The sequence below is a fragment of the Podarcis muralis genome, chromosome 15, assembly GCF_964188315.1.
Source record: "Podarcis muralis chromosome 15, rPodMur119.hap1.1, whole genome shotgun sequence".
Taxonomy (NCBI): Eukaryota; Metazoa; Chordata; class Lepidosauria; order Squamata; family Lacertidae; genus Podarcis; species Podarcis muralis.
The window spans coordinates 44,141,359-44,166,306 of NC_135669.1; the positions used below are offsets into that span (position 1 = coordinate 44,141,359).

Here is a 24,948-nt window from a genome sequence, read left to right on the forward strand (position 1 = left end):
GAAAGATATATATATACACACCTGTCTCCCAGCCCCACAGGGCGCCCCTCTGATGTTGACACACCCAGTCACAACAGCTGAAGCCCCCAACACACACACACAATCGCCTTTCTCGCAACTGGCACCAGAGGCGGATTTCGGGGAGCGCGACCAGTTCAGCCGCAATAGGTGCAGAGCCTCAGGGTGATGTCACTGTGATGTCAGACGGAAGGTGATTGGTGGCTGGGAGCCGAATTTTGATGTCCTGCAAAATTAGAAATTTGAGACCCCACAGTCTGCCCCTGCTGGCATCAATCCCTGCCTGTGCCCTTTCTTCCAGCACATGTGGCCAGTGGAATCTGTTAGGAGCATTTGCACCTTCTAACAACCTTGGTCCAGCTCTCTTTATGATCCAGCTCTCACTTCCATACATCACTAGCTGGACCATAAAGAAGGCTGATCGCCGAAGAACGGATGCTTTTGAATTCTGGTGCTGGAGGAGACTCTGGAGAGTCCCATGGACTGCAAGAAGATCCAACCTCTCCATTCTGAAGGAAATCAGCCCTGAGTGCTCACTGGAAGGACAGATCGTGAAGCTGAGGCTCCAAGACTTTGGCCACCTCATGAGAAGAGAAGACTCCCTGGAGAAGACCCTGATGTTGGGAAAGATGGAGGGCCCAAGGAGAAGGGGAGGACAGAGGACGAGGTGGTGGGACAGTGTTCTCGAAGCTACCAGCATGAGTTTGACCAAAGTGCGGGAGGCAGTGGAAGACAGGAGTGCCTGGCATGCTGTGGTCCAGGGGGTCACGAAGAGGCGGACACCACTAAATGACTAAACAACAACAACAAATAACCTTGGGCCTGTCCCCTTCTCTCTGCCAACGCTACCTCGCAAGGTTGTTGTGAAGATTTTTAAAAAATAGATGAAAACAGCATGCTCCTTGCATGAAAGATGGGATATCGCTGCAATAAATAAGTGAAATAAATAACAACAACCAACACGCAACATAGAACCCATTCGTCATATTCAGAGACAAAATCGATCCCAGATAGGGCTGTGTTCATGTGTTTATTTCCTTATTGCTGTTACACATAGCTTTGCATTTAAAATCTCTATTAAATCACTTTGAATTTAGAAATAAATATTTAAAGCCTTAAAAAAAAGACGTATAAATATAATATGATGTTCCTTTAACAACCCCCTCCCAATACACATAGAGTTATATTTAAATCTGTAGCAGCAAATCACTTGAAGTAGTTAAATATTTAAAGCCTTTACCCCCCAAAATCTGTAAAAAATATACCGGTAATAGAATTCTGTTCCTTTAATCCTGTGTTCCGATCTGCAGCAAATCGCTTTTAAGTAGATAAAGAAATAAACATCTAAAAATGCTTCTTTTAATAGCTGTATGAATGGAATGGGTCACATGCAATGCCACCCTTACTCAGAGTAGACCCATTGAAGTGAATTTGGTAGTTTGGCTCTGTGAATCTCAAAGGGCCTGTTCAGAGGAGGACTTAGTTGAGAGACCACCCAGTATTTATTTATGTATATTTATTTATTTATTTATTGTTTATTCTCTGGGCATAAAAAAAGGTGTCAGACTAATTCCAGATTAAGCTTTTGCTTCCTTCGACTAGCAAAGAAAAACTGTGTCTTTTTACAATTGATCTCTTTTCCCCTGACTTCTACCTCTTAATTTCACTTTAAGGATTTTCCCCGCACATACAACATAATTTCATATTATGTTTTGAGACGGTCTAGTATTTTGAGAGTTATTGTCATGATGTATTGATTTTGCATTTGTTCACCCCAATCATTGAATCATGGAGTTGGGGGCCCCCAAAGGTCATCCATCCCAACCCCCTTCAATGCGGCAATCACAACTAAAGGATAGCTGTCCTACCTCTGCTTAAAAACCTCCAAGGAAGGAGAGTGGTGTGTGCGATAGCCATTTTAGGCACGCAGTATTTACATCAATAGTGTGGCATAGTGGTTAGAACTGGGGACCTGGAGGAAGCCAGGGTTCGAATCCCCACACAGCCAGGGGGGGGCCAGGCGCTGAACTCCCAGCTCAACCTTCCTTGCAGGGATGTTAAGGGGATGAAATGGGGAGGGGAGAACCACCTCAGGTTCCTTGGGAAAGATGGTATATAAATGTAATAAATTATTATTAATAATAACAAATACAAGTTGAGTTAATAAATAAACGACACCACACCTTGAACTCAGCAAGGAACAACAATTGGGATGCGCTACAAACATGCAACGCCAGAGGGCGCCAGAGAGCAGGAAATATTTAAACGCCATTTTGCATAGGGTTTCCCCCGTTTGTTATAATCTAATTTCTGACTTATTTATAGCGTGTTTTTCCCCCCTGTGTGTAGACCCACCCCTTGTCAAATCTGATTCTCTTTTTTAAAAAAAATAGTATTTATTAAGGTTTTAAGTTTACAAAAAGGCAAAAGAAAAAACACCAAATTAAACAATAGCAAAACAACACATCACAATAAAAAACAGAAAAATAGAAACAATTTAAAAAAAATCGAACCTTCCCATAACTTATCTTTCATTTGCTTGTTTCCCTGACCTCCTCACACCTCCCTTTTTTGTATTCTAAGTCAATTATCCATTTCAGCAAATCCTTTCCCTGTCTTCAAAATTTTTATCCTGAAAATTTATCTTGATCTTAATATAAGTTTACTTTCCCTTTTTTCACCAATTAACAGTCTATTTTTCTTAAATCTTTGTTACATTTTTGCTAAAATCACATAGATTCATTCCAACATCATTCTAACATTCATTAATTTTACAATGTTTCTGTCAAATCTGATTCTCTCTCAGTGGGGAATTTGTAGGAAATTCACCCCAATCTGCTCTCTGCTTTCTGCCATACATTTAAATCACAGCGCAAGAATCCTGGGAACTGTAGTTTGACTTCTCACAATGCTCAACGTTTCCTAGCTCCCTTAGCAAACTATAGTTCCCGGGATCCTTGGGGAATGTGTGTGTGTGTTAAACGGGTTTTTAATGTACACAGCCCAACTCTCCCCGTCTCTTTTTCCTTTCCCAGCCTACCTGCTCAGCTGTGCGTTCCCCACGCGCCCGCCCTACGGGGAGGTCTCCGTCACCAGCGTGCACCCGGGGGGCCACGCCTGCTTCTCCTGTGCCACCGGCTACCAGCTGCAGGGCCAGCACTGCCTCACCTGCCTCAATGCCACCCACCCCTTCTGGAGCGCCCGGGAGCCCACCTGCGTCGGTGAGCAAAGCCAGAGGGTACAGGAAGGGGGGGGGAGCAGTCTGTGGGTTTGGGAACTGGCAGGGCATTTCAGCTCAGGAAGCTTCTCCGGTCGACCTCTCCCTACCGTTGGGCAAATGGAGGCAGCTGCCGCAGGAAACTCAGAACCCTCTAGCTCAGGGCTGCCTCCGCTGGTGAATTTTAATATTGCAAATTTTTAATATACAGTGGTACCTCAGGTTACATACGCTTCAGGTTACAGACTCTGCTAACCCAGAAATAGTGCTTCAGGTTAAGAACTTTGCTTCAGGATGAGAACAAATCGTGTGGCAGCGCTGCAGCAGCGGGAGGCCCCATTAGCTAAAGTGGTGCTTCAGGTTAAGAACAGTTTCAGGTTGAGAACGGACCTCCAGAACGAATTAAGTACTTAACCCGAGGTACCACTGTATATATATATACACATTTTTATTAGTTTTAAACATGTTAATTATCATTCATACAACAAAACTTTTCATCTTATACCATAATTTTCGGACTTCTGTCAACACCTTTGATGATTTTCCGTCCTTATCACTTATTATGCATTTCTTAATTTCCTATGACCTTTAGTTATCTTTAACTAATAATTCTCCTCATTATCTTTTTTTACAATATTTCAAATAATTCACCTTACAAAACCTCTTGCAAACCTACTAGCGTAATCTGTTCCTCACAATTACTTTTCACATAGTCCATAAATTTACTCCAGTCTCCTGAGAATCTCTGGTCCCGCAGGTTTCGAATTCTTCCTGTTAGTTTATCTAATTCTGCATAGTCCATCATTTTCATCCTTCGTTCTTCTTTCGTCAGTAATTCTTGCTTCCAGTTTTGTGCCAATAATATTCTTGCTGCCGTCATTGTGTACAAAAATAACTTACAATCCTGTCTGTTAATATCATCTCCTACAATGCCAAGTAAAAATGCTTCTGCTTTCTTAATAAATGTTTATTTCAACATTTTTTTCATCTCACTATATATCATTTCCCAGAAGTTTTTCACTTTTTTTACATTCCCACCACATGTGACAAAATGTTCCATCTTTTTCTTTACATTCCCAACATTTATTACTAACTTTGTACGTTTTAGCTAATTTCACGGGCGTAATGTACCATCTATACATCATTTTCTTTTAAGGTTAATATTGCAATTTTTACATACCTGCGGCCTGCCCTTCAACCCTGCAATGTAGGACGGGTAAGGAATGTTGATGGCGGTGAAGAAATAAATTGATATTGTTGAAGAGGGCGGGGGGGAAGCCCTTCCTGTAGCCCCACTGATGCATCCCTTCTCTCCGCAGCGTCTTGCGGCGGGGTCATCCGGAACGCCACGACTGGGCGCATCGTCTCGCCAGGCTACCCTGCCAACTACAGCAACAACCTGACCTGCCATTGGCTGCTGGAGGCTCCGCAGGGACAGCGGCTGCACCTCCATTTTGAGAAGGTCTCCTTGGCTGAGGACGACGACAGGTTGGCAAGAGAGAGACCTCGAGTTTTCGGGGCGACGGGGTCATGAGGCAGTTGTTCCCAGGACGTCCGGGCTGATCTCACGCTGAATCCCCATTCCTGCCCCTGGGTGGGGTTATAGAATCATAAATTGTATGGTAGGAAGGGGCCCCCAAGGTCCCCAATGTGGGTCACACACACCCCCACAGAGGGGCAATTTGATTTTTAAGGGGAGTGATTCAAGAATGAGTTATTAACAGTGAATGGCTTTTTTAGGCTTCCTCCGCGTGAATAGGAGTTCACTTTTTGAATAATAAGAATTATATGTCGGTGGTGACATCATTCTACCCAGACACTGAGGTCCAGGGCTGAGGGCCTTCTGGGGGTTCCCTCCCTGCGAGAAGCCAAGTTACAGGGAACCAGGCAGAGGGCCTTCTCGGTGGTGGCACCTGCCCTGTGGAACGCCCTCCTGTCAGATGTTAAAGAGAAAAACAACTACCAGACTTTTAGAAGACATCTGAAGGCAGCCCTGTTTAGGGAAACTTTTAATGTTTGATGTATTACGGTATTTTAATATTTTGTTGGAAGCCGCCCAGAGTGGCTGGGGAAGCCCAGCCAGATGGGTGGGGTATAAATCATAAATTATTATTATATTATAATTATTTTAGAGATGCTTAGGTGGGGCATGGCCAAAAAAATAGCTTGGGAACCACTGATCTAGCCCCAGCCACTTGCGAATTCAGGAACCACACTTAAAGAATTGCTGGCAGGGGGCCATCTGACCTCTGTTTAAAAACCTCAGGTGAAAAATAGAATTGCAGAGTGGGCAGGGAGGCCACGAAGAAGTGGATTTAGGGCAGGGTGACGGCCGCAGTTGAGCAGAACGGAAGGCGGGGGACACACTGAATTTTGGCCTGACACAGGGCCCCACTGAATTATGAAAGTCCAAAGTCCTCTCCTTCCCCGAGGGTCATCCAATTAAACTTTGCAATTCTGACCTTTCTTTTTTTTTAAAGCGTGCTGGGATTAAGCCGCTTCCTTTCCCCCCTCCCAGGCTAATAATCCGGAACGGGAACGACATTGAGGCTCCGCCCGTGTACGACTCGTACGAAGTGGAATACCTGCCCATCGAGGGTCTGGTCAGCACCGCGAGGGGCTTCTTCATCGAGCTGACCACCGACAGCAGCGGGGTGGCCGCTGGCATGGCCCTGCGCTACGAGGGTGAGTTGGCAGAGGGCACACGGGACAAGGCTCTGGGCTTGTTCCTTTAGGACAGCTACTCCGAAACTTTTAGGGGGGCCTGGGGTCCATAAACTCCCCCCTAGTGCCCCCACCCTATTAAAATGCATTATTCAGAATAGTGGTTTGCATGACCCACTAAGGACGATAATAGCGGAGTAAATTCAAAACAGTAGCAATTAATTGCACCATTATTTCAAATCCAATTAAAGCTATTTAGTTTAATTCATTCAACAAAGCGGACAACTTGAGCCTGTGAAAACTGGCGGTGGTCCTTTGTACCTCCAGCACCCCCCCCCCTGATGCCCCCTTGTAAGTGGCACTGTAAGGGAATCACACTGCCCTCCAGGGGGCGCTACCACTCACATTGGGAACCAGCGCTTTCGGCTGCCATACTTTTGGGGGGTGAGTGCCATGGGCACTGACATTTCCAGCTGGTCCCCTCCCCCCCCCCACAAGAGGCAGAAAGAAAGAGGGGGCACCCAACCCCTTTCGCTTTCCCAAAGGATTTGGGTAAAAGTCAGCCATGGTAGAATTAATCATAGCCTAGAAATGGGCATAGAGCTGAAAGGGGAAGTGGCCAGAAGAGCCACTCTATCCCACTTCCTCCTTCAGCTCTATATGCTTTTCTTTCTTTCTTTTATAAAAAAAAAATATTAGTTTTTCAACGTATCATTTTCAACAATATTTAAACATACTTTTACATCTTATACAATTTTTTGAACTTCCACCAATCACATCTGAGAATTTTCCAATCTATTTACTTAATTTACATTTCTTATTTTCACTATTACATTTAAATCTCATAACTAATATCTCTCTTCTTTCTCTTCTTTGCAATATTTCATATATTTCGCCTTACAAAACTTCTTGTACTCCTACTGGCGTAATTTGTTGATTACAGTTGCTCTTCAAATAATTTGTTTATTTCTTCCAATCTTCTGTAAATCTCTGGTCCCGCAGGTTTCGAATCCCTCCTGTCATTTTATCCAATTAATTAATTTCGTCTGCCGTTCTTCTTTCGTTGGTATTTCTTCTGGCTTCCATTTCTGAGCCAACAATATTCTTGACAGCTCTATATGCTTTTCAGGGGAGGGGAAAGGCAACCCTCTAAGCGCCTCGTGGCCAAGGGGGCAGCGAGTGGGAGGGGAGGCTCGGAGGATTTGTGGGTCCTTGCGGAAGACCTCAGGAGTGCCCATTTAGCTGCTATAGGAATAACGAGTATGACGGGAGGTTGAATGAGCTGTGGTGTCAGGGAACTGCCATCGGCTCAGGAGGGAGAGAGCAAAAGCCAAATGGATTATAGAGAGCCTCCAGGGATCGGGAGAAGAAGTTCCTCTTCAGCGGAGGAGAGTAAAAACACCTCCAGTGGACAGGAGCTGCAGGAGTCGGAAGTGGCGAGGCGGTCCCAGGACTCCTTCCTGGGGAAAAGCGGGGAGGAGAGGGGTCCTCCTCTACCCACGCCCTCCTTGCGCAGAAAGTATCCGCGCAGAGAGGGGAGGTGCAGACTGGGCGTCAAGAAGCTGCTTTGCTGGGGAAAGTTTAGGAACCGCCCACTCACGGATTCTGTCAGCGATTGAGCCAGCCACGGGAGAGTGGGGCTCCGGACAGATAAGGTTTATTTTGGCAGCAAAACAAGGCTTCACAGCCAAGCAGGGAGATATTTGCCCGCTTGCTCTCGAGCAACCCCTTGGAAACATTACATGTGGCATGCTCCAAGACAAGCTGCCGACTAGCTCTGCAGAGGCTCCTTTTATTAGCAGAAGTCAACAATTGGAAACAGTAGTGAAACCACCCTGAACAGGACGTATTTCCATCTAAGCACGTTTCCAGCGTTAGCAAATACACGTGTCAGCAGGCGTTTCCCTAAAATGTTTTCCCCAATACTTGATTACGTCTGCGTCCCCGGTCATGCTCCAGCCAAGCGTTATGTCTAATAACCAAATCTGTGAGAGGACAAACGGTCAGGGGATAAACCCTGTTTTCTAGCCAAGAAGGCAAAAGGCCAGGGAGCGTGGGCACGACGCTCCTTGGCACACTGTTGCATGCCTGGTGCAGTGCACAGAAACGCCGTTTACCTTCCCGCCAGAGCAGTACCTATTTATCTACTTGCGCTGGTGTGCTTTCGAACTGATAGGTGGGCAGGAGCTGGGACTGAGCAACGGGAGCTCACCGTGTCATGGGGATTCAAACCGCCAACCTTCTGATCGGCAGGTCCTAGGCTCTGTGGTTTAAACCACAGCACCACCCACGTCCCTGAGCCCTGCCTTAGGAGACCCCCGAACGCTCTTGAGCGTGCCGCCAGCTCTCTGACTGATGCCCTCTCTCTCTCGCTCTGCCCCTTGCCAGCATTTGAACCCGGGCACTGTTATGAGCCATTCGTCAAGTACGGGAACTTCACTACCAGCGACGCGACGTACGCCGTGGGCACCACCGTGGAGTTTGCCTGCGAGGCAGGATACACCCTGGAGCAAGGCTCTGTCATCATCGAGTGCGTGGACCCCACCAACCCCCAGTGGAACGAGACAGAGCCGGCCTGCCGAGGTGGGTGCTGTGTTGGAAAGCTTTCGCCGGCTTACGGGGGCCACATTGGCCGGCTTCTGGGGGCCACAGGCCAGTCGTGGTTCGACCCAGAGGATGGAGGATAAACAGAATGGAAACTAGCCTACCTTTCGAAAGTAAATACAGCTGTACCTTGGAAGTCGAACGGAATCTGTTCCAGATGTCCGTTTGACTTCCAAAACGTTCAGAAACCAAAGCGCGACTTCTGGATCACAAGCCGCGTCGGACGTTCGGGTTCCAAAGAACGTTCGCAAATCGGAACAGTCACTTTCAGGTTTGTGGCGTTTGGGAACCAAAATGTCCGCGGACCAAGGCGTTCGGGATCCAAGGTACGACTGTATTTCCTCTCTTGCTCCACCCCTTTTTGCCTCAAGCCCCTCCCACCACAGACACATGGCCCTGGGGAGGTTGCTGAGAAGAGAAGGCGGCCCCCAGCTTAGAAGGCTTTCCTACCCTTGCTTCAAAATGCGTTCGCAAATATTGATGTCGTTTCTGATCTTTATCTTTCTAAACTGATAGTTGATCTTTATTGTATTGTTGAGGTCAAGGTCACATGCTTAGCAGCCATCGCAATTAAGTGGTTTATCGATCAAAAGAACAGTAAAATACAACGAATGCCCCAAATTTCCGGGAGGTCGTTCTGTCCTCCTCTGGCATACTGGAAACCTACAAAGGGTTAGGAACAATCAGGAGCTTAAGGTAGGGTTGCCATACATCCAGAATTTCCTGGATACACCCGGGATACTGAAGCCGGAAGAAGGGTCCGGGTGGGAATTGGCCAAAATGTCCGGGGAAATCCTGACACATGGCAACCTATGTCGGCAGTGTTGTTTTTGCCAACTTTCCTTAAAAATAGCTCACAAACTTCTCTCTTCTTTGTGATTTTTCAACTCATGTCTATATTTTGGCGGATTTCCATAAAAGTAGCTCACAAACTTCTCTCTTTGAAATTTTGCAAAGAAAAAAAAGCGCAAAATATTTCACTTTTTGAAATATGGCAATCGTAGCTTAAAGGGAAATCCTAGTTGTTCATTTGCGAGCAGGGCTTCCTGTTGAGCACCGATTGCAAGCCCTGTTCTGATCAGTGGCACAAGGAAGTTCCCCAGCCTGCAAAGGCTGCAGTTAATAATAATAATAATAATAATAATTTTTTATTTATACCCCGCCCTTCACGATTCAATAACCGGGATCAGGGCGGCTAACAACAAATTTTAAACGCTTTAAAAACACTTAATTATAAAAGCAGCATAAAGTACAGTATAAAAACATGAATAACAATAAAAATCAAAAATCAGTTAGATAATCCCCAGGGCTAGCTGGCTGAATTGGTCCTACTTGGGCCAGCGAGGAGGCCAGGGGAGAATTAGCTGTGGGGTCTCAGAGCGGGTGATCTTCATAAAAGGGGAGGGGGAAGGAAGAGAAGGGAAATAAAAGATCAGGCTGAATTCAAATTAAAGGCCAGGCGGAATAGCTCTGTCTTTCATTCCCGACGGAAGGAGGTTAAATCCTGAAGGGCCCTGGTCTCATGGGACAGAGCATTCCACCAGGTCGGAGCCATCACTGAAAAGGCCCTGGCCCTGGTGGAGGATAGTCTGACTTCCTTAGGGCCCGGGACCTCTAAAGTATGATTATTCATGGACCTTAAGGTCCTCTGCGGGGCAGACCAGGAGAGGTTTGCCATCCACAACACAGCCCCACTGATCTCTTTCCACACTTCTCCTGCAGCCGTGTGCAGCGGGGAGATCACGGACGCCGCCGGGGTGGTTTTGTCCCCCAACTGGCCGGAGCCCTATGGGAAGGGCCAGGACTGCATCTGGGGTCTCCACGTGGAGGAGGACAAAAGGATCATGCTGGACATCCAAGTGTGAGTTGTGCCCCTGTTTGGATCGTTATTTCACAGAATCCCAGAACTGTCGAGCTGGAAGGGAGCCCAGGGGAGCCAAAGTCCAACCCCCCCCCCCCCCCGAAATGCAAGAATCGCACCAGGTTCTCCTGCTGCAACTCAAAACGGCTTGCAAGGTTTTTTGTAAGCTGCACAGCTGCAGCCCGGTGAAAGAATATGTTGTCAGTTCAATTGTGCAAGTTTCAGCCACGGGAATTGGCTTCAAATTGACAGATAGCATTGTTCAGCTGTGGAACTCCCTGCCACAGGACACAGGGTGGCTTTAAAGGAGGATGGGACAGATTCAAGGAGGAGGAGGAGGCTCACCCTAGCTACTTACCCTAATGTAGAGCTGTAGCTACGGGGGGGCGGGGGGGGCTAGCCGAGTTTTTTGCTCAGGGTGAAGCCTCCAGGGGGCATCCTTGAGGCTCACTGCTTGCCAAACTTGGTCTTTTTATATATATATATATATATAATTATTAGGAATTTCCACATAACAGTTTATCAAAAACACATCATCCTCATTTCCCCCCCCCAATTTCCCCCTCCCCCAAAAAGAAAAACCCAACCCAGACTTCCCTCAGCTCCTCTCTCTGATTTCTCAGCACATATTATTCTCTGCATATTATAAAATTGTAAAGATCCTTAATTAATCTATCAGTATGTTACCAATAAAAAAATTGTGTATGTTTATTCAAAACCTGCCAAGGTGTTCAATTCATTTTGTTGTTTCCTTAAGTGAACAAGGGACGCGGGTGGCGCTGTGGGTAAAAGCCTCACGCCTAGGGCTTGCCGATCGAAAGGTCGGCGATTCGAATCCCAGCGGCAGGGTGCGCTCCCGTTGCTGGGTCCCTGCTCCTGCCAACCTAGCAGTTCGAAAGCACTCCCGGGTGCAAGTAGATAAATAGGGACCGCTTACTAGCGGGAAGGTAAACGGCGTTTCCGTGTGCTGCGCTGGCTCGCCAGATGCAGCTTTGTCACGCTAGCCACGTGACCCGGAAGTGTCTCCGGACAGCGCTGGCCCCTGGCCTCTTGAGTGAGATGAGTGCACAACCCTAGAGTCTGTCAAGACTGGCCCGTACGGGCAGGGGTACCTTTACCTTTACCTTTATGTTACCAATAAAAAAATTGTGTATGTTTATTCAAAACCTGCCAAGGTGTTCAATTCATTTTGTTGTTTCCTTAAGTACTTTGTAAAAGGTCCCCAAAGTCCTTGTCACCTAGTTTGTGTGTCGGTTCCGCCAATTCCACATAGTCCATCAGCTTCTCTTGCCACAGTTCTTTGGTGGGGATTGCCAAACTTGGTCTTTGACCGGGTGAAATAAAGCCTAGTTTTGCCCTTGCCTAATGGTTAAATTCTACCTTTACCATCCAAAGCAGTCTACCTCAAGCACAAGGCAATCCTAGGCAATCCTACCCAGAAATTTGCTGGTATGTGTGTGTTTTTGTTGTTGTATAAATAAAGATTAAAAAGAAAAAAGAAAAGAAATTTGCTGGTATGCGTCTTGGTTAATTGTTGGTTTTGATTTTTTGGAATGTTTTGGTCATTGTTGAAGTTTTCCACAATCAGGCAGTATATAATTTTTATGAAAAGAAATAAATAAATAAGGCCCACTGGATCCCATTCCAGCAGATCTGGCGTTCTGATTGCGCCGTCAGTGAGCAGCCGTCAGGCTTTTCCTAATCGGCACCTCCCTCCGCTGCCCCCGCCATCTTGCCATTCCTGCACCGTAGGGGGTTGGACTAGATGACCTGTAGAGCCCCTTCCAAACCTACAATTGTTTCGATTCGTTTCAGGTTACGCCTTGGCAAAGGAGACGCGCTGACTTTCTATGACGGGGATGACTTGACGGCCCGGATCCTGGGCCAATATTCCGGCCCCCACCGGCGGTTCAAGCTGTACACCTCCATGGCTGACGTCACCATCCAGTTTCAGTCGGATCCGGGGAGCAGCGTCTTGGGCTATCAGCACGGCTTCATCATCCACTTTGCAGGTACGTGCAGAAGCCCCTGAAATTTTGGAAGGCGCTGCCCTGGTGTGGAAAGAAAAGCAAAACAGGTTTCTATTTCTCTCTGCGTGTTTCTCTCCTGGTTTCCTTCTTGGGGAATGGGGCATATTAAGGAGATGGAAATCAGGATTGCATCCAACTGGGTCCTACTCAGAGTAGACCCACAGAAATCAATGGACCTGAGTCTCCCAGGTTCGTTCATTCCAGTTGGTCTGTTCCGGATATAACCCTCAGAAATTGAGAAAATACAATTTGCTTCGGCTTGTGTGTGCCGCTCAATTTAAGAAACTCAGATTTATTAACAAGGCAGCCAAATGCAGAATCATATAAGCATGAAATGTGCACCAGAATCGCGCAGAAGGATAAAAACTTGGCATATACCAAGGTGCACATTGCAAAACACAAAAGCTCAAGTCATGAGGGAGGCTGCAAGACCTTGTCTAAGTTGAAGAGTCTTCCCAGGAAATTTACCTATATCAAACAGACCTTAGCTGTGGTTCCTGAGGGGGTTGGACTAGATGACCCTCGGTGTCCCCTCCAACTCTCAATTTTGTGATTCTAAAGGGAGGAGTCCCGTCAGTTGCTCCACCCACTTTTACACCTGGCCACGCCCACCATGTGTTCGCCCCTCCAGCTTTCTCCAGAAGGTGGACCATTAGGCAAGGCGGGCAAAGTTCTTCCTCCTTGCCACCCCCATGAGACAGGCCTTTGGTCTCACAGAATCATAGATTTGTAGAGTTGGGAGGGACCTTCAAAGGTCATCTAGCCCAACCCCCCCTGCAATGCAGGAATCACAGCTTAAAAATCCCCGGCAGATGGCCATCCAACCTCTGCTTAAAAACCTCCACAACCTCCTGAGGGAGTTTGGCCCATTGTCAAATACAGGGGTCAGCAACCTTTTTCAACCGTGGGCCGGTCCACCGTCCCTCAGACCATGTTCGGAGCCGGACTATATTTTGAAAAAATATATATGAACGAATTCCTGTGTCCCACAAATAACCCAGAGATGCATTTTAAATAAAAGGGCACATTCTGCTCATGTAAAAACATGCTGATTCCTGGACCATCCGTGGGCTGGATTTAGAAGGCGATTGGGCCGGATCCAGCCCCTGGGCCTTAGGTTGCCTACCCCGGTCAAATAGCTCCGACCGTCAGAAAGTTCTTCCTAATATGTTTTTAATAGATAGATACATAGATGATAGTTTTAATGTTATTGTTATTTAATTGTTTCTTAAAGATATAAATAAATATAAAATAATATTAATAATATTAAACCTGAATGTGTTGAGGTGCATGTAGTTCACCTGGTTAGAGGATGGCGTTGACAATGCCCAGGTTGCAGGTTCGATCCCCGTAAGGGACAGCTGCGTATTCCTGCATTGCAGGGGGTTGGACTATAGATGATCCACAGGGTCCCTTCCAACTCAATAATAATAATAATAATAACAATAATTTGTTATTTATACCCCCCCATCTGGCTGGGCCAACAAAAGATGAAAAATACATTAAAACATCAGTCATTAAAAACTTCCCTAAACAGGCCTGCCATCAGATGTCTTCTAAACGTCAGATAGTATAGCATACAATCTTCTGTAAGTAAGACACCTCTGGCTAAAAGATTATCAAATGCAATTAAATTAGCAGGTGCAGGAAGTACCTATAAATAAACAGCAGGTCTTTTTCCTTAAATAATCTCAAAACCAAAATTATGCACCTCGGATCAAAAACTAACTGGGGAAAAACATGTTGAAAGTGTATACATTTACAATCTGCAAGTATCCTGTCTAAATTTCCATTTTTGTTAAGGAAATATTTTATGGTCAGCAGGGACACAAACAATTGCTGCAAATACATACATACATCTTCTATGAGGATGCCGTTGCACTTGTCGCTGGTCCGAGAGGGCTGGAGAGTGCCTGGCCTCAGCCGCCTCCCTCTGCCCACCTCTCTGGGGTCTTCCCCTGACCTCTGCTCCCGGCCTCTTTCCCTGCAGAGGTTCCCCGGAACGACACCTGCCCTGAGCTCCCGGAGATCCCCAACGGCTGGAAGACCATGTCCCACCCGGAGCTGGTCCACGGCACCGTGGTCACGTACCACTGCTACCCCGGCTACGAGTTGGTGGGCACCGAACTCCTGATGTGTCACTGGGACCTGATGTGGAGCGGGGACCTGCCCTCCTGCCAGCAAGGTGAGCCAGGGGAGTGCAGAGGATGCAGGCAGCCAGATCCTGCAACTGTGGGATTTAGAGGGCTGGCCTAAGACCCCGGACACCAGGGTTCAAATCCCTGCTCAGCCACAAAGCTTGCTGTTGTGGGATGTGACCCATGAGAGCAGTCAAGTACAACATTCCTTGTTTTCCTAGAGAAGACATGCGAGGGAATGCTTGGTCCAGCCAGTCAAAACTTCCTGGTCCTCCTGGCTGGAGCATCCTTCCTTTTGCATGGGATAGAAGGTGGGCGTGACCTTACCTGTCCAGGTAACAAAAGGACAAGTCACACAGCACTCTCTCTCTCTCTTTTTCACTTCCTTCTTCGTTGGACCAGCTTTTTAGCTAGAAATGCTCTGCTCTGCTTTCAGCTAGCAGAGGCACTGGGATTATTCCCCCATATGGGGTAGATCCACATGTACATGTTTGTAACTAAATCTGCCTTCAGGGATCCAACTGTGAACCGATGTAAGTAAATTTCTTTTACTTTACTTTACTTCTTTATTGACTTTAAATAAGATTGTGGCTGACAAAGGTCTGCATAGTTAAAGCTATGGTTTTCCCAGTAGTGATGTATGGAAGTGAGAGCTGGGCCATAAAGAAGGCTGATCGCTGAAGAATTGATGCTTTTGAATTCTGGTGCTGGAGGACACTCTTGAGAGTCCCATGGACTGCAAGAAGATCAAACCTCTCCATTCTGAAGGAAATCAGCCCTGAGTGCTCACTGGAAGGAAAGATCCTGAAGCTGAGACTCCAAGACTTTGGCCACCTCAGGAGAAGAGAAGACTCCCTGGAAAAGACCCTGATGTTGGGAAAGATGGAGGGCACAAGGAGAAGGGGATGACAGAGGGCGAGATTGGTGGGACAGTGTTCTCGAAATGACCAACATGAGTTTGACCAAACTGCGGGAGGCAGTGGAAGACAGGAGTGCCTGGTGTGCTCTGGTCCACAGGGTCACGAAGAGTCGGACACTACTAAACGACTAAACAACAACAACAAATATTGTGGCATCTTTATTCTTTTAAAGATGGATTCAGGGAAACTTACCAGGAACATACAATTCAATCTGAGACAGACTGAATTGTATAATAGTGAGAGGCTCACACGAGCCTGCAGCCAGCTATCTGCAGTGCTGTGTAAAGGGGAATGTTAGCTCTGCCAAGTAAAGGAACTTGCTAGCGCAAGTTAGGAAGGATATTAATAAACAATATATCCTCTCCTGCCACCCTGAACATTGCCACAGCTGGGTGGTGTCGGCCCAGGCGCTGTCTGTCTCAGCCTAACCCTACCTCGCAGGGATGTTGTGAGGGGGAGAGGGAGCCACTTCTGGAAGACTGGATTACCTTCAAGACTGGATTACCGCAATGCGCTCTATGTGGGGCTTTCCCTCCTCTTGATGTGGAAGCTGCAGTCGCTGCGGGATGCTGCAGCACGATTGCTGACAAGAGGAAGGCCTTGTCAGCACACCACAGCTCTGCTCAGAGATCTGTACTGTCTGCCGTTTTGCTGCCAGGCCAGGTTCAAGATCTTACTATGAGGATAGAAAGCCTTTAACAACTTGGGACTAGCCTTAGCCACACGACATGCCTCAATCGGTGGAACTGGCTCTGTTCCAGGTGCCACATAATCCCTGTTCCAAATTTGCAAGAACTCAATGTTTTAGTGTGGCGGCGCCTATAACTTTGGAACTCCCTGCCTATTGATATCAGGCAAGCACTTTCACTGTCCTTCTTTTCGGCAACTGATAAAAACATTCTTGTTTTCAGGTCTGAAGAAAACTGGTGCAAGTTTTAACGTGTTTTTAGTCTATTGATATTCTAACTTTTGGAAACACTACAATTGCTGTTGGTATTTTTTCTTACTGATAGTTTTATTGTTTTGTAAAGCACTTTGAGGTTTTGGGGTTTTTTCTGCAATCAAGTGGGGTATAGATGAAATGAAATGAAATGAAATGAAATGTAAATATGTATCCCTATTGGCCTCATCTGTCAAGGAGAGGAAAGATCCTGATGTCTGGGCAACAGGGGAACATATTTGCAAGATCAGATCTGTTGTAGCTTTACCTGAGAAGGAGGATCCCAGTTACATCCTTCCACTCTCCTTGGAAGGAATGCTCTTTCCCATCCAGTGTCCAACACGACGGCTTTAATTTCTCAAATCGCTCTTCATAATTATTCTCCGGACGATCACACAAGACTTCTTTAGTGTCCAAATTGGAATTTGCAATTGGCTGAGGCAAGAGCTCCCCCTGCTGGCCTTTGTGATGCTGCTGCTGCTGCTTCTTGCCTCGTACAGAGTCAGATTGTGGCTCCATTAAGCCCAGTAGTGTCCGCATGGACCGGCAGCAACAGCTCTCCAAGAGGGTTTCGGGCAGGGAGCCTTTCCCCCAAGCCTTACCTTGAGATGCTGCTGTCGGAAATCGAAGCTGGGAACTTTTGGCCCTGAACTACGGTTCTCCCTCCCAAAACGCTGCCAAGATTCCAGTTCAAAAGCTGATTTAAACAGAAGCACTGGAAATTCTCTTATATCATCTGGGTCCTTCGAGCTCAGCAGTGCTGACACTGACCAGCAGTAGCTCTCCACTGCCCCTTCGCCACCCACCATGCTGCCCCATTCTCTCCCTCTCCAGTGACCACCTGCCGGGACCCAGGAGATGTGGACCACAGCCGGCGCATGGTTTCCGAGAACAAGTTCCCCGTGGGCTCCACCGTCCAGTTCATCTGCGACAAGGGATATGCCCTAGCGGGCAGCGGCGAGATCACCTGCCACGACCGGCAGGCCGGGGGTCCGAAGTGGAGCGACCGTCTCCCCAAGTGCATTCGTAAGCTGCACAGGGTCTCTGTGGCTTCCCCAGCTCGGTTCCCCTCCCCACAAAAAATTAGAGCCGCTGAAATTTGCAGGCATCACTCACTTGGGGTCCATTAATTTCACCAGATGGGGTGAAAGATTCCTGCATTGCAGGAGGCTGGACTAGGGGACCTTTACGGCCCCTTCCAACTCTACAATTCTATGATTGTAAGTGCAAACTGTGGAACTCCCTGCCACAAGAGACAGCAGTAGCCACCAATGAGATGGGTTTAAGTGAGGGTTGGACAAATTCTTGGAGGGAGAGAGGGCTATTGATGTCTCTGCTCTGCCTCCACAGTTGGAGGCAGAAATGCTTCTGGATCCCCATTTCTGGAAACCCCAGGAGGGGAGAATTTCTCTTGCGTTCGAATCCTGCTTGCGGGTTTACCAGAAGAGGCATCTGGTTGGGCCCTTTGAGAACAGGATGCTGGACTAAATGGACCCTCTTTCGCCTGATCCAATAGGATCTTCTTATGTTCATAGGCTCTTAAAAGACCCTGGAGGTACACTGCATTGTCTCTCGGGACAGACAACTGCCAACAACAACAGCCCTCTCCATTAATTTCTCTCTCTCTAAATTTTTATTCAATTTTTTTTAATGTAAACATACAACAACAACAAATACAAAATACAAATATCAAGATTACTCTGAATCTCTTGAATTCTCCCCATCCCTCCCATGGGTACTAATGATAATCTTTACAGTGGCATATCAATACTGTCCAAGTTTTATCCATTCAAATTATTCAAATTTCCGTTAACTTACAAGTATGGTTAAAACATCCTGCTAATGTTCTAGCCTGCCTACAACGTTCTCGTAAAGAAATCGTAAACTTTCCCACATTCTTTTTTAAAGTTCTTGTTGTCCTCTTGATTTCTGAGCTTCCCAGTTAATTTTGCCATTTCGGCACAGTCCGTCAACTTGGCTTGCCATTCTTCCTTCCATCTCTGGGCTAGCAGCAGACCACCTCCCTTAATTTCAGTGGCTTCGGCAAAATGAGCCATGGCTTCTCCCAAAGAATCCTGGGAACTAAAGATGCTGAGAGTCAATTCCCCTATTCTCCTCCCAGAGTGGTTAAACAACCAATCCCTGTTCACAAGGAACTCTGGGAACTGTAGTTCTGCGAGAGGAATAGGGGCCTCCTAACAACTCTCAGCACCCTGAAGAAACTACCATTCCCAGGATGCTCTGGGGGAAGAAGCCATGGTTGTTTAAAGAGGCACCACAGTGCTCTAAAGACACGGTGAGGATGCAACCCAAGGGCTCATTAAGATTTGGGACCAGCTGTTGTTAACGAAACTTTCCTCTGCTCTGCAGAAGATATCACTGGGTGCATTTTAATCTGGCTGCAAAAACAGGCTCACCCACAATGCAGCCCATAGTATCTAGCGCCGGATATCATTTTGTGAATAATTTTGCGTCGACGCTGCACCTGGGGTATGTGTTATCTCCCTCCGCTGTGCCATTTCCGCTTTCCTTTTCTCTTTCTCTCCTGCGTAATGAAAGGAAGGAAGAGAATAGACCGGCGTGCTAATTTATGCAAATAATAATATGCAAATTTCTGTCATTTTAATCTGGCTTCTAGGGGGATAGGCGCCTTGTAACCAGCTTTGAAGATTCGTTGTTTTTTTCCCAATTCAAAACATCTAGAGCCCGGTACAAAGTTCTCAGTCCCCACACCAAAAGCCAGTGGTGGTTCAGTTCTTCAGCTGCAATTCCTGCATTTTAGGTTGTTGGACTAGATGACCCTTTGGCTCCCTTCCAATGCAACCGTTATGTGGTGTAATAGTTTCATGTCACACTAGGATCTGGGAGACCATCATCATTTTTAATTTGTATACCGTTTTTCTATCTTACAATACTCAAGGAAGTTTACAAGCTGAAGAAACAAAAAATGTACATATTATAACAATCTAATGCAATACAAAAAAATGTGATAATAAAACATAACTTTTAAACAGGCAACCTACATCAAAAAGTAACATTCAACAATCATTAGAATATTATTAAATAATAATAACATATAAAAGTTAAAACAGAAATCCACTCAACAGTTACAATAAGTAATTTCTAAACTATAATCAATAAAACAATGGCAAGCCTCAGTACATAAAATAATACAAATACAAATTGAGAAGCAGAGACTAGAGGGTGGGACAAGGCAGGTGGAAGGAGCATAGCTGTCAACTGTCCCTTATTTGGCGGGAAAGTCCCTTATCCCAGCGCTGCGTCACTTAAATTTCCTGGGTTTCAAAGGAAGCAGCTCCTCTCCCTCCCTCCCTGCTGGCCAGGGAGGAGGGAGGCTCCAACTGTGTTGCTTGGCTGCGTTGCTCACCCAATGAGGAGTCTAAGAACAACTGGGGGGTGGAGCTTGCATGCCTTGTGCCAATCAAATCAGCCGTGCTGCCTGGGGACTCACCTTTGCTCAGCGCTTCCCAGCAGAGAGGTGACGGTGGTTTTCCTTGCTGCATCCCCTTTGCCGGGTTGCTGCGCTGTGGGAACCACTGCTTGAGGCTTTGTTTGGCTGCTGGCTGGGCTTTCTGCCTTTGGCTCGGAGGGGCTCAGAAGTTGAACATACCTGTGTCCGGAAAATCCCTTATTTTGGCTGCTGATCCCTTATTTTTGAGGCTGCTGGTCCCTTATTTTCAAATCTGTAAGTTGACAGCTATGGGAAGGAGGCCTTGCCTGATGGAGTCTCTCCCCTCACCAGGGTTCAAATCCCTGCTCAGCCACACAAAAGCTCAACTCTCAGCCTGGCCTACCTTGCAGGGCTGCTGGGAAGATAAAATCAGGAAGGCCGGGAGAGGGGAGGGAAAGGGAAGAACTGCTTTGAGCTCTTCTGGCATGGAGGCGAGATACAAACGGTAAGAAATAAACAGGAGTTTTGCACTTTTCAGCGGAGGTCTACGAGCCCTGCCACAACCCAGGCAGCCCCGACCATGGGGCACAGAACCCCGAGAAAAGGTTCTACCAGGCCGGGGCGAGCCTGCGCTTCTCCTGCGCCAAGGGTTACGTGCTCCTGGGCGACGCCACCCTCCGCTGCGTGCCCGGCCACCCTTCCCAATGGAGCGGCTCCCCTCCACTCTGCAAAGCGGGTGAGTCCCTCTGGGTGGCGCAGCTGAGCGGGGGGGTTGCTGAAACCGTCCTCCCCTGCAGTAGTCCAGCAGTCAGTTATGGCACCCTAACTTTGCCCTTTACCCTCTCCCTCTCTCTGCCTTCCTTCTGCAGCCTCCTACGATGAGTTTTATACCAATCGCAACCTGGACGGTGAGTTGCCTTCTTTTTGCAAAGGGAAAGGAGGGAGACCGTTGCACCCCAGAGCGAGGGCAGTATTCTTAGCGACCCACAGACCTCTTTGCTGGCCCCCTGCGCCCCTTCCCCTACACCCAGGTCCTACGTAGCTCCTATGCCAGCAGAGAATGGCCCCTTTGAGCAAAACCCACCAAGAGACAGTGGAGTGTCAAAGGAGGACCTGGGGGAGTAAAGGTAAAGGTAAAGGGACCCCTGACCGTTAGGTCCAGTCGTGACTGACTCTGGGGTTGCGGCGCTCATCTCGCTTTACTGGCCGAGGGAGCCAGCGTACAGCTTCCGGGTCATGTGGCCAGCAGGACTAAGCCGCTTCTGGCGAACCAGAGCAGCGCACGGAAACACCATTTACCTTCCCGCTGGAGCGGTACCTATTGATCTACTTGCACTTTGACGTGCTTTCAAACTGCTAGGTTGGCAGGAACAGGGACCGAGCAATGGGAGCTCACCCTGTCGTGGGGATTCAAACTGCCGTACTTCTGATCGGCAAGCCCTAGGCTCTGTGGTTTAACCCACAGCAAGCTTTAAATCCCCCAACTCTTGTGTGAAGTTCACTGGGGGTAACCCTGGGCCAGTTACTGTCTCAGCCTAACCTGCTGTGGTATGAACACAGAAGAAAAATGCAAAGAAAGAAATGAATTAATCAATCAATCCGATATCCGCCCCTAGGCAGCTCCCACCTAACTGGCTTCTTGCTGCCTGCCAGTCTCTGGGGCTGACAGCTTCCCGATTCTCCTCTGCAGTCTCAGTGTTGCCTCTTGTAGAACTAAGCCAGGAACAGGTGGGGACAAAACTAGGACCAGGTGCGCAGCCTGGGAGTTATTTTGGATTCACAGCTGTCCATGGAGGCACAGGTCAAATCTGTATCCAGGGCAGCTGTTTACCAGCTGCATCTGGTATGCAGGAAGAGACCCTCCCTGCCCGCAGACTGTCATCAGAGTGGTGCATGCTCTGGTTATCTCCCGCTTGGACTACTGCAATGCGCTCTCCGTGGGGCTACCTTTGAAGGTGACACGGAAACTGCAATGAATCCAGAATGCGGCAGCTAGACTGGTGACTGGGAGTGGCCGCTGGGACCACATAACACTGGTTCTGAAAGATCTTCATTGGCTCCCAGTATGTTTCCAAGCACAATTCAAAGTGTTGGTGCTGACCTTTAAAGCCCTAAATGGCCACGGTCCTGTATACCTGAAGGAGCGTCTCCACTCCCATCGTTCTGCCCGGACACTGAGGTCCAGCTCCGAGGGCCTTCTGGCGGTTCCCTCACTGCGAGAAGTGAGGTTACAGGGAACCAGGCAGAGGGCCTTCTCGGTAGTGGCGCCCACCCTGTGGAACGCCCTCCCACCAGATGTCAAAGCAATAAACAACTATTTTACTTTTAAAAGACACCTGAAGGTGGCCCTGTTTAGGGAAGTTTTTAATGTCTAACACCGTATTGTTTTTGAAATTTGGTTGGAAGCCACCCTGAGTGGCTGGGGAGACCCAGTCAGATGGGTGGGGTATAAATATTTATTTTATTTTATTATTATTATTATTATTATTATTATTATTATTATTATTGGCTCTGGTTCCGCCTACCATTGGGCTCTTTGCCTTACCTGTCCCATCAGGGCCCTACCTACCAATGCTCCTTTCCCCCTCTGGGAACAGAGTCTCGGCTGGCTCCCATTCCCTCCCGCTGACTGCCTCCCTCTCTTTCCCTCCCCAGCCGTGGCCAAAGTGGCCCCCGCTGCAGACCCCCTGCAGGGCAGCAACGTGGCTTTCGCCATCTTCCTGCCGGTGGCCGCTGTGGGACTCCTCCTCGGCGCTGTCTACCTGTACATCTCCAGGTGAGCTCTCGTGGCTGTGTGGGCACACTGCATCACAGGGGGGGGCTGCTTCCTGGTTCGGAAGGAGCGTCTGCACCCCCATCATTCTGCCCGGACACTGAGGTCCAGCGCCGAGGGCCTTCTGGTGGTTCCCTCGCTGTGAGAAGCAAAGTTACAAGGGAACTAGGCAGAGGGCCTTCTCGGTGGTGGCGCCCGCCCTGTGGAACGCCCTCCCACCAGATGTCAAAGAGAACAATAACTACCAGACTTTTAGAAGACATCTGAAGGCAGCCCTGTTTAGGGAAGCTTTTAATGTTTGGTGCATTACTGTATTTTAATATTTTGTTGGAAGCCGCCCAGAGTGGCTGGGGAAGCCCAGCCAGATGGGCAGGGTATAAATAATAAACTATGATGATGATGATAGCCTCTTTTTCCCTGCCACCCCAGACACCAAGGAAAGCCGTCACTGCAGCTGCCCCTATCGGGCTCCCACCCCTACGATCACATCACGGTGGACTCGGCCTTCGACAACCCCACCTACGAGACCGGAGTAAGTGCCAAATCCCTCCCCTTTATGCGCGAGGAGAAATTCGGAATCCCTTCTTCAGGCGGGGCGGGGTTAACCTGTGGAACTCCCTCCCACAAGATTGCAGGGATCGCCACCGACTTGGGTGGCTCTGGAAGAGGGACAGGCAAAATCATGAAGGAGGAGGAGTAGAGGACTACAAGCCACAAGGGGAGATATACTCTGGAGGCAGAAATGACAGTTTCTGGAAACCCCAGGGAGGGAGAGGGCTCTGGGGCTCAAATCCCATTTGCTGGCCTTCCCATTGGGGCACCTGGTTGGCCACCATGAGAACAGTGCGTTGGCCTGATCCTGCAGGACTGATCTTCTGCCCCCCACTTCCTTAAACTTCAGCCGAGGGGAGGGTGTGGGGCAGGGTGGGTGGGTCACCTGCCTTGGTCCCATCAATCCAAGTGCCCAACCCTTTGCAGGCGTTTTTCTCTCCAGGAGGTCCGGGAGTATGAAGTCTCCATCTAGGGCAGGCACCACTCTCGAGGGGAGAGCCGGAGGGGCGGGCCCTGCTCCCCGAACCACCACCGCGGCCGCCCTACGACGACCCGCCCTCCCTTTGACGACTGACCGACTCCGTGGCTGGCTGACCCACACCCAGAAAGACTTGTAAATACCTCCTGGCCTGCCCTACAGACAGACCCCCGAGGGAGAGGAACATCAGGGTCCTGTGTGAGCTGGCGGCCAGCGTACTTTCTCTCTCTGTCCTTCCCCCTTCCCCGATTCCAAGGCTTCCCGACCCTCAGAGCCCAGCGCTGGAACAGGGGCAAAATCTAGCCTCCCTGCAGCATGCTGCACCCCCAAACAGCCTGCCACCAACTAGCCTGCGTTGGACGCCATCCCTTCCTCAACACCACATTCTCGAACCTCCCTGCCTCATTCTTAGCTACAACCATGGTTTACTGGAGGGGGGTCCACAGCCACGGTTTTCTGGAGGCAGCTCCACTACCATAATTTAGTGGAGGTGGCTCCACTGCCATGGTTTACTAGAGGTGGCTCCACTACCATAGTTTATTGGAGGTGGCGCCACAGCCACGGTTTACTGGAGGCAGCTCCACTACCATAATTTACTGGAGGTGGCTCCATACCATGGTTTACTGGAGGCAGCTCCACAGCAATGGTTTACTGGGAGTGGCTCCACTACCATGGTTTACTAGAGGGGGCTCCACTGCCATAGTTTTTTGTGTTTTTTTCCACTGCCATAGTTTTCTGGAGATGGCTCCACAGCCATGGTTTACTGGAAGTGGCTCCACCAGTGGCGTAGCGTGGGTTGTCAGCACCCGGGGCAAGGCAAGTAATTTGCGCCCCCTAACCCGTGGAGAGAGTGAGTGAGCCAGGTAGGGGCAGAGAGCTGCGAGTGCGAGCGCCCCCCCCCCAGATGTTGCGCCCGGTGCGGCTGGCCCCCCTGCACCCCCCAAGCTACGCCACTGGGCTCCACTACCATGATTTACTGGCGGTGACTCCACTGCCATAGTTTACTGGTGGTGGTTCCACTGCCATAGTTTACTGGAGGCGGCTCCACTGCCATAGTTTACTGGAGGCGGCTCCACAGCCACGGTTTACTGGAAGTGGCTCCACTGCCATAGTTTATTGGAGATGGTATCACATCCTTGGTTTACTGGAGGTGGCTCCATGGCCATTGAAGCCCTCATTTTGTTCGGATGCCGAAAATTCCAAGCCTGGGCTCCAGATGCATCTCCTGCCTCCTCTTCACTTCCACCTCCACTGTGCTGGTCCCGGGGGGAAGGTTACCGTTGACGTAGTCAAAGTCCGGTCCTGGGTCACTAGCCTGGAAACAGTTCACAAGGAGCGGGG

The 24,948-nt window shown here is 48.5% G+C and overlaps 1 protein-coding gene across 2 annotated transcripts in view; it reads left to right on the plus strand.

Annotated features, from left to right (window-relative positions):
• Window positions 1–24,380, plus strand: part of SEZ6 (seizure related 6 homolog) — a 108,254-nt gene extending 83,874 nt beyond the window's left edge. Inside the window, exons 5-17 of one of the 2 annotated variants that reach the window (XM_028708669.2) lie at window positions 3,054–3,239; window positions 4,555–4,723; window positions 5,754–5,920; window positions 8,288–8,482; window positions 10,226–10,364; window positions 12,180–12,376; window positions 14,385–14,579; window positions 17,227–17,418; window positions 20,343–20,540; window positions 20,674–20,712; window positions 22,460–22,580; window positions 23,007–23,109; window positions 23,556–24,380. In XM_028708669.2, the coding sequence (XP_028564502.2) occupies window positions 3,054–3,239; window positions 4,555–4,723; window positions 5,754–5,920; window positions 8,288–8,482; window positions 10,226–10,364; window positions 12,180–12,376; window positions 14,385–14,579; window positions 17,227–17,418; window positions 20,343–20,540; window positions 20,674–20,712; window positions 22,460–22,580; window positions 23,007–23,109; window positions 23,556–23,588 (1,934 nt within the window). In that variant the 3' untranslated portion in view covers window positions 23,589–24,380. The remainder of the gene's footprint in view (window positions 1–3,053; window positions 3,240–4,554; window positions 4,724–5,753; window positions 5,921–8,287; window positions 8,483–10,225; window positions 10,365–12,179; window positions 12,377–14,384; window positions 14,580–17,226; window positions 17,419–20,342; window positions 20,541–20,673; window positions 20,713–22,459; window positions 22,581–23,006; window positions 23,110–23,555) is intronic. The other variant, XM_028708670.2, reaches the window with a different exon arrangement.
• The last annotated feature ends 568 nt before the right edge of the window (window positions 24,381–24,948 follow it).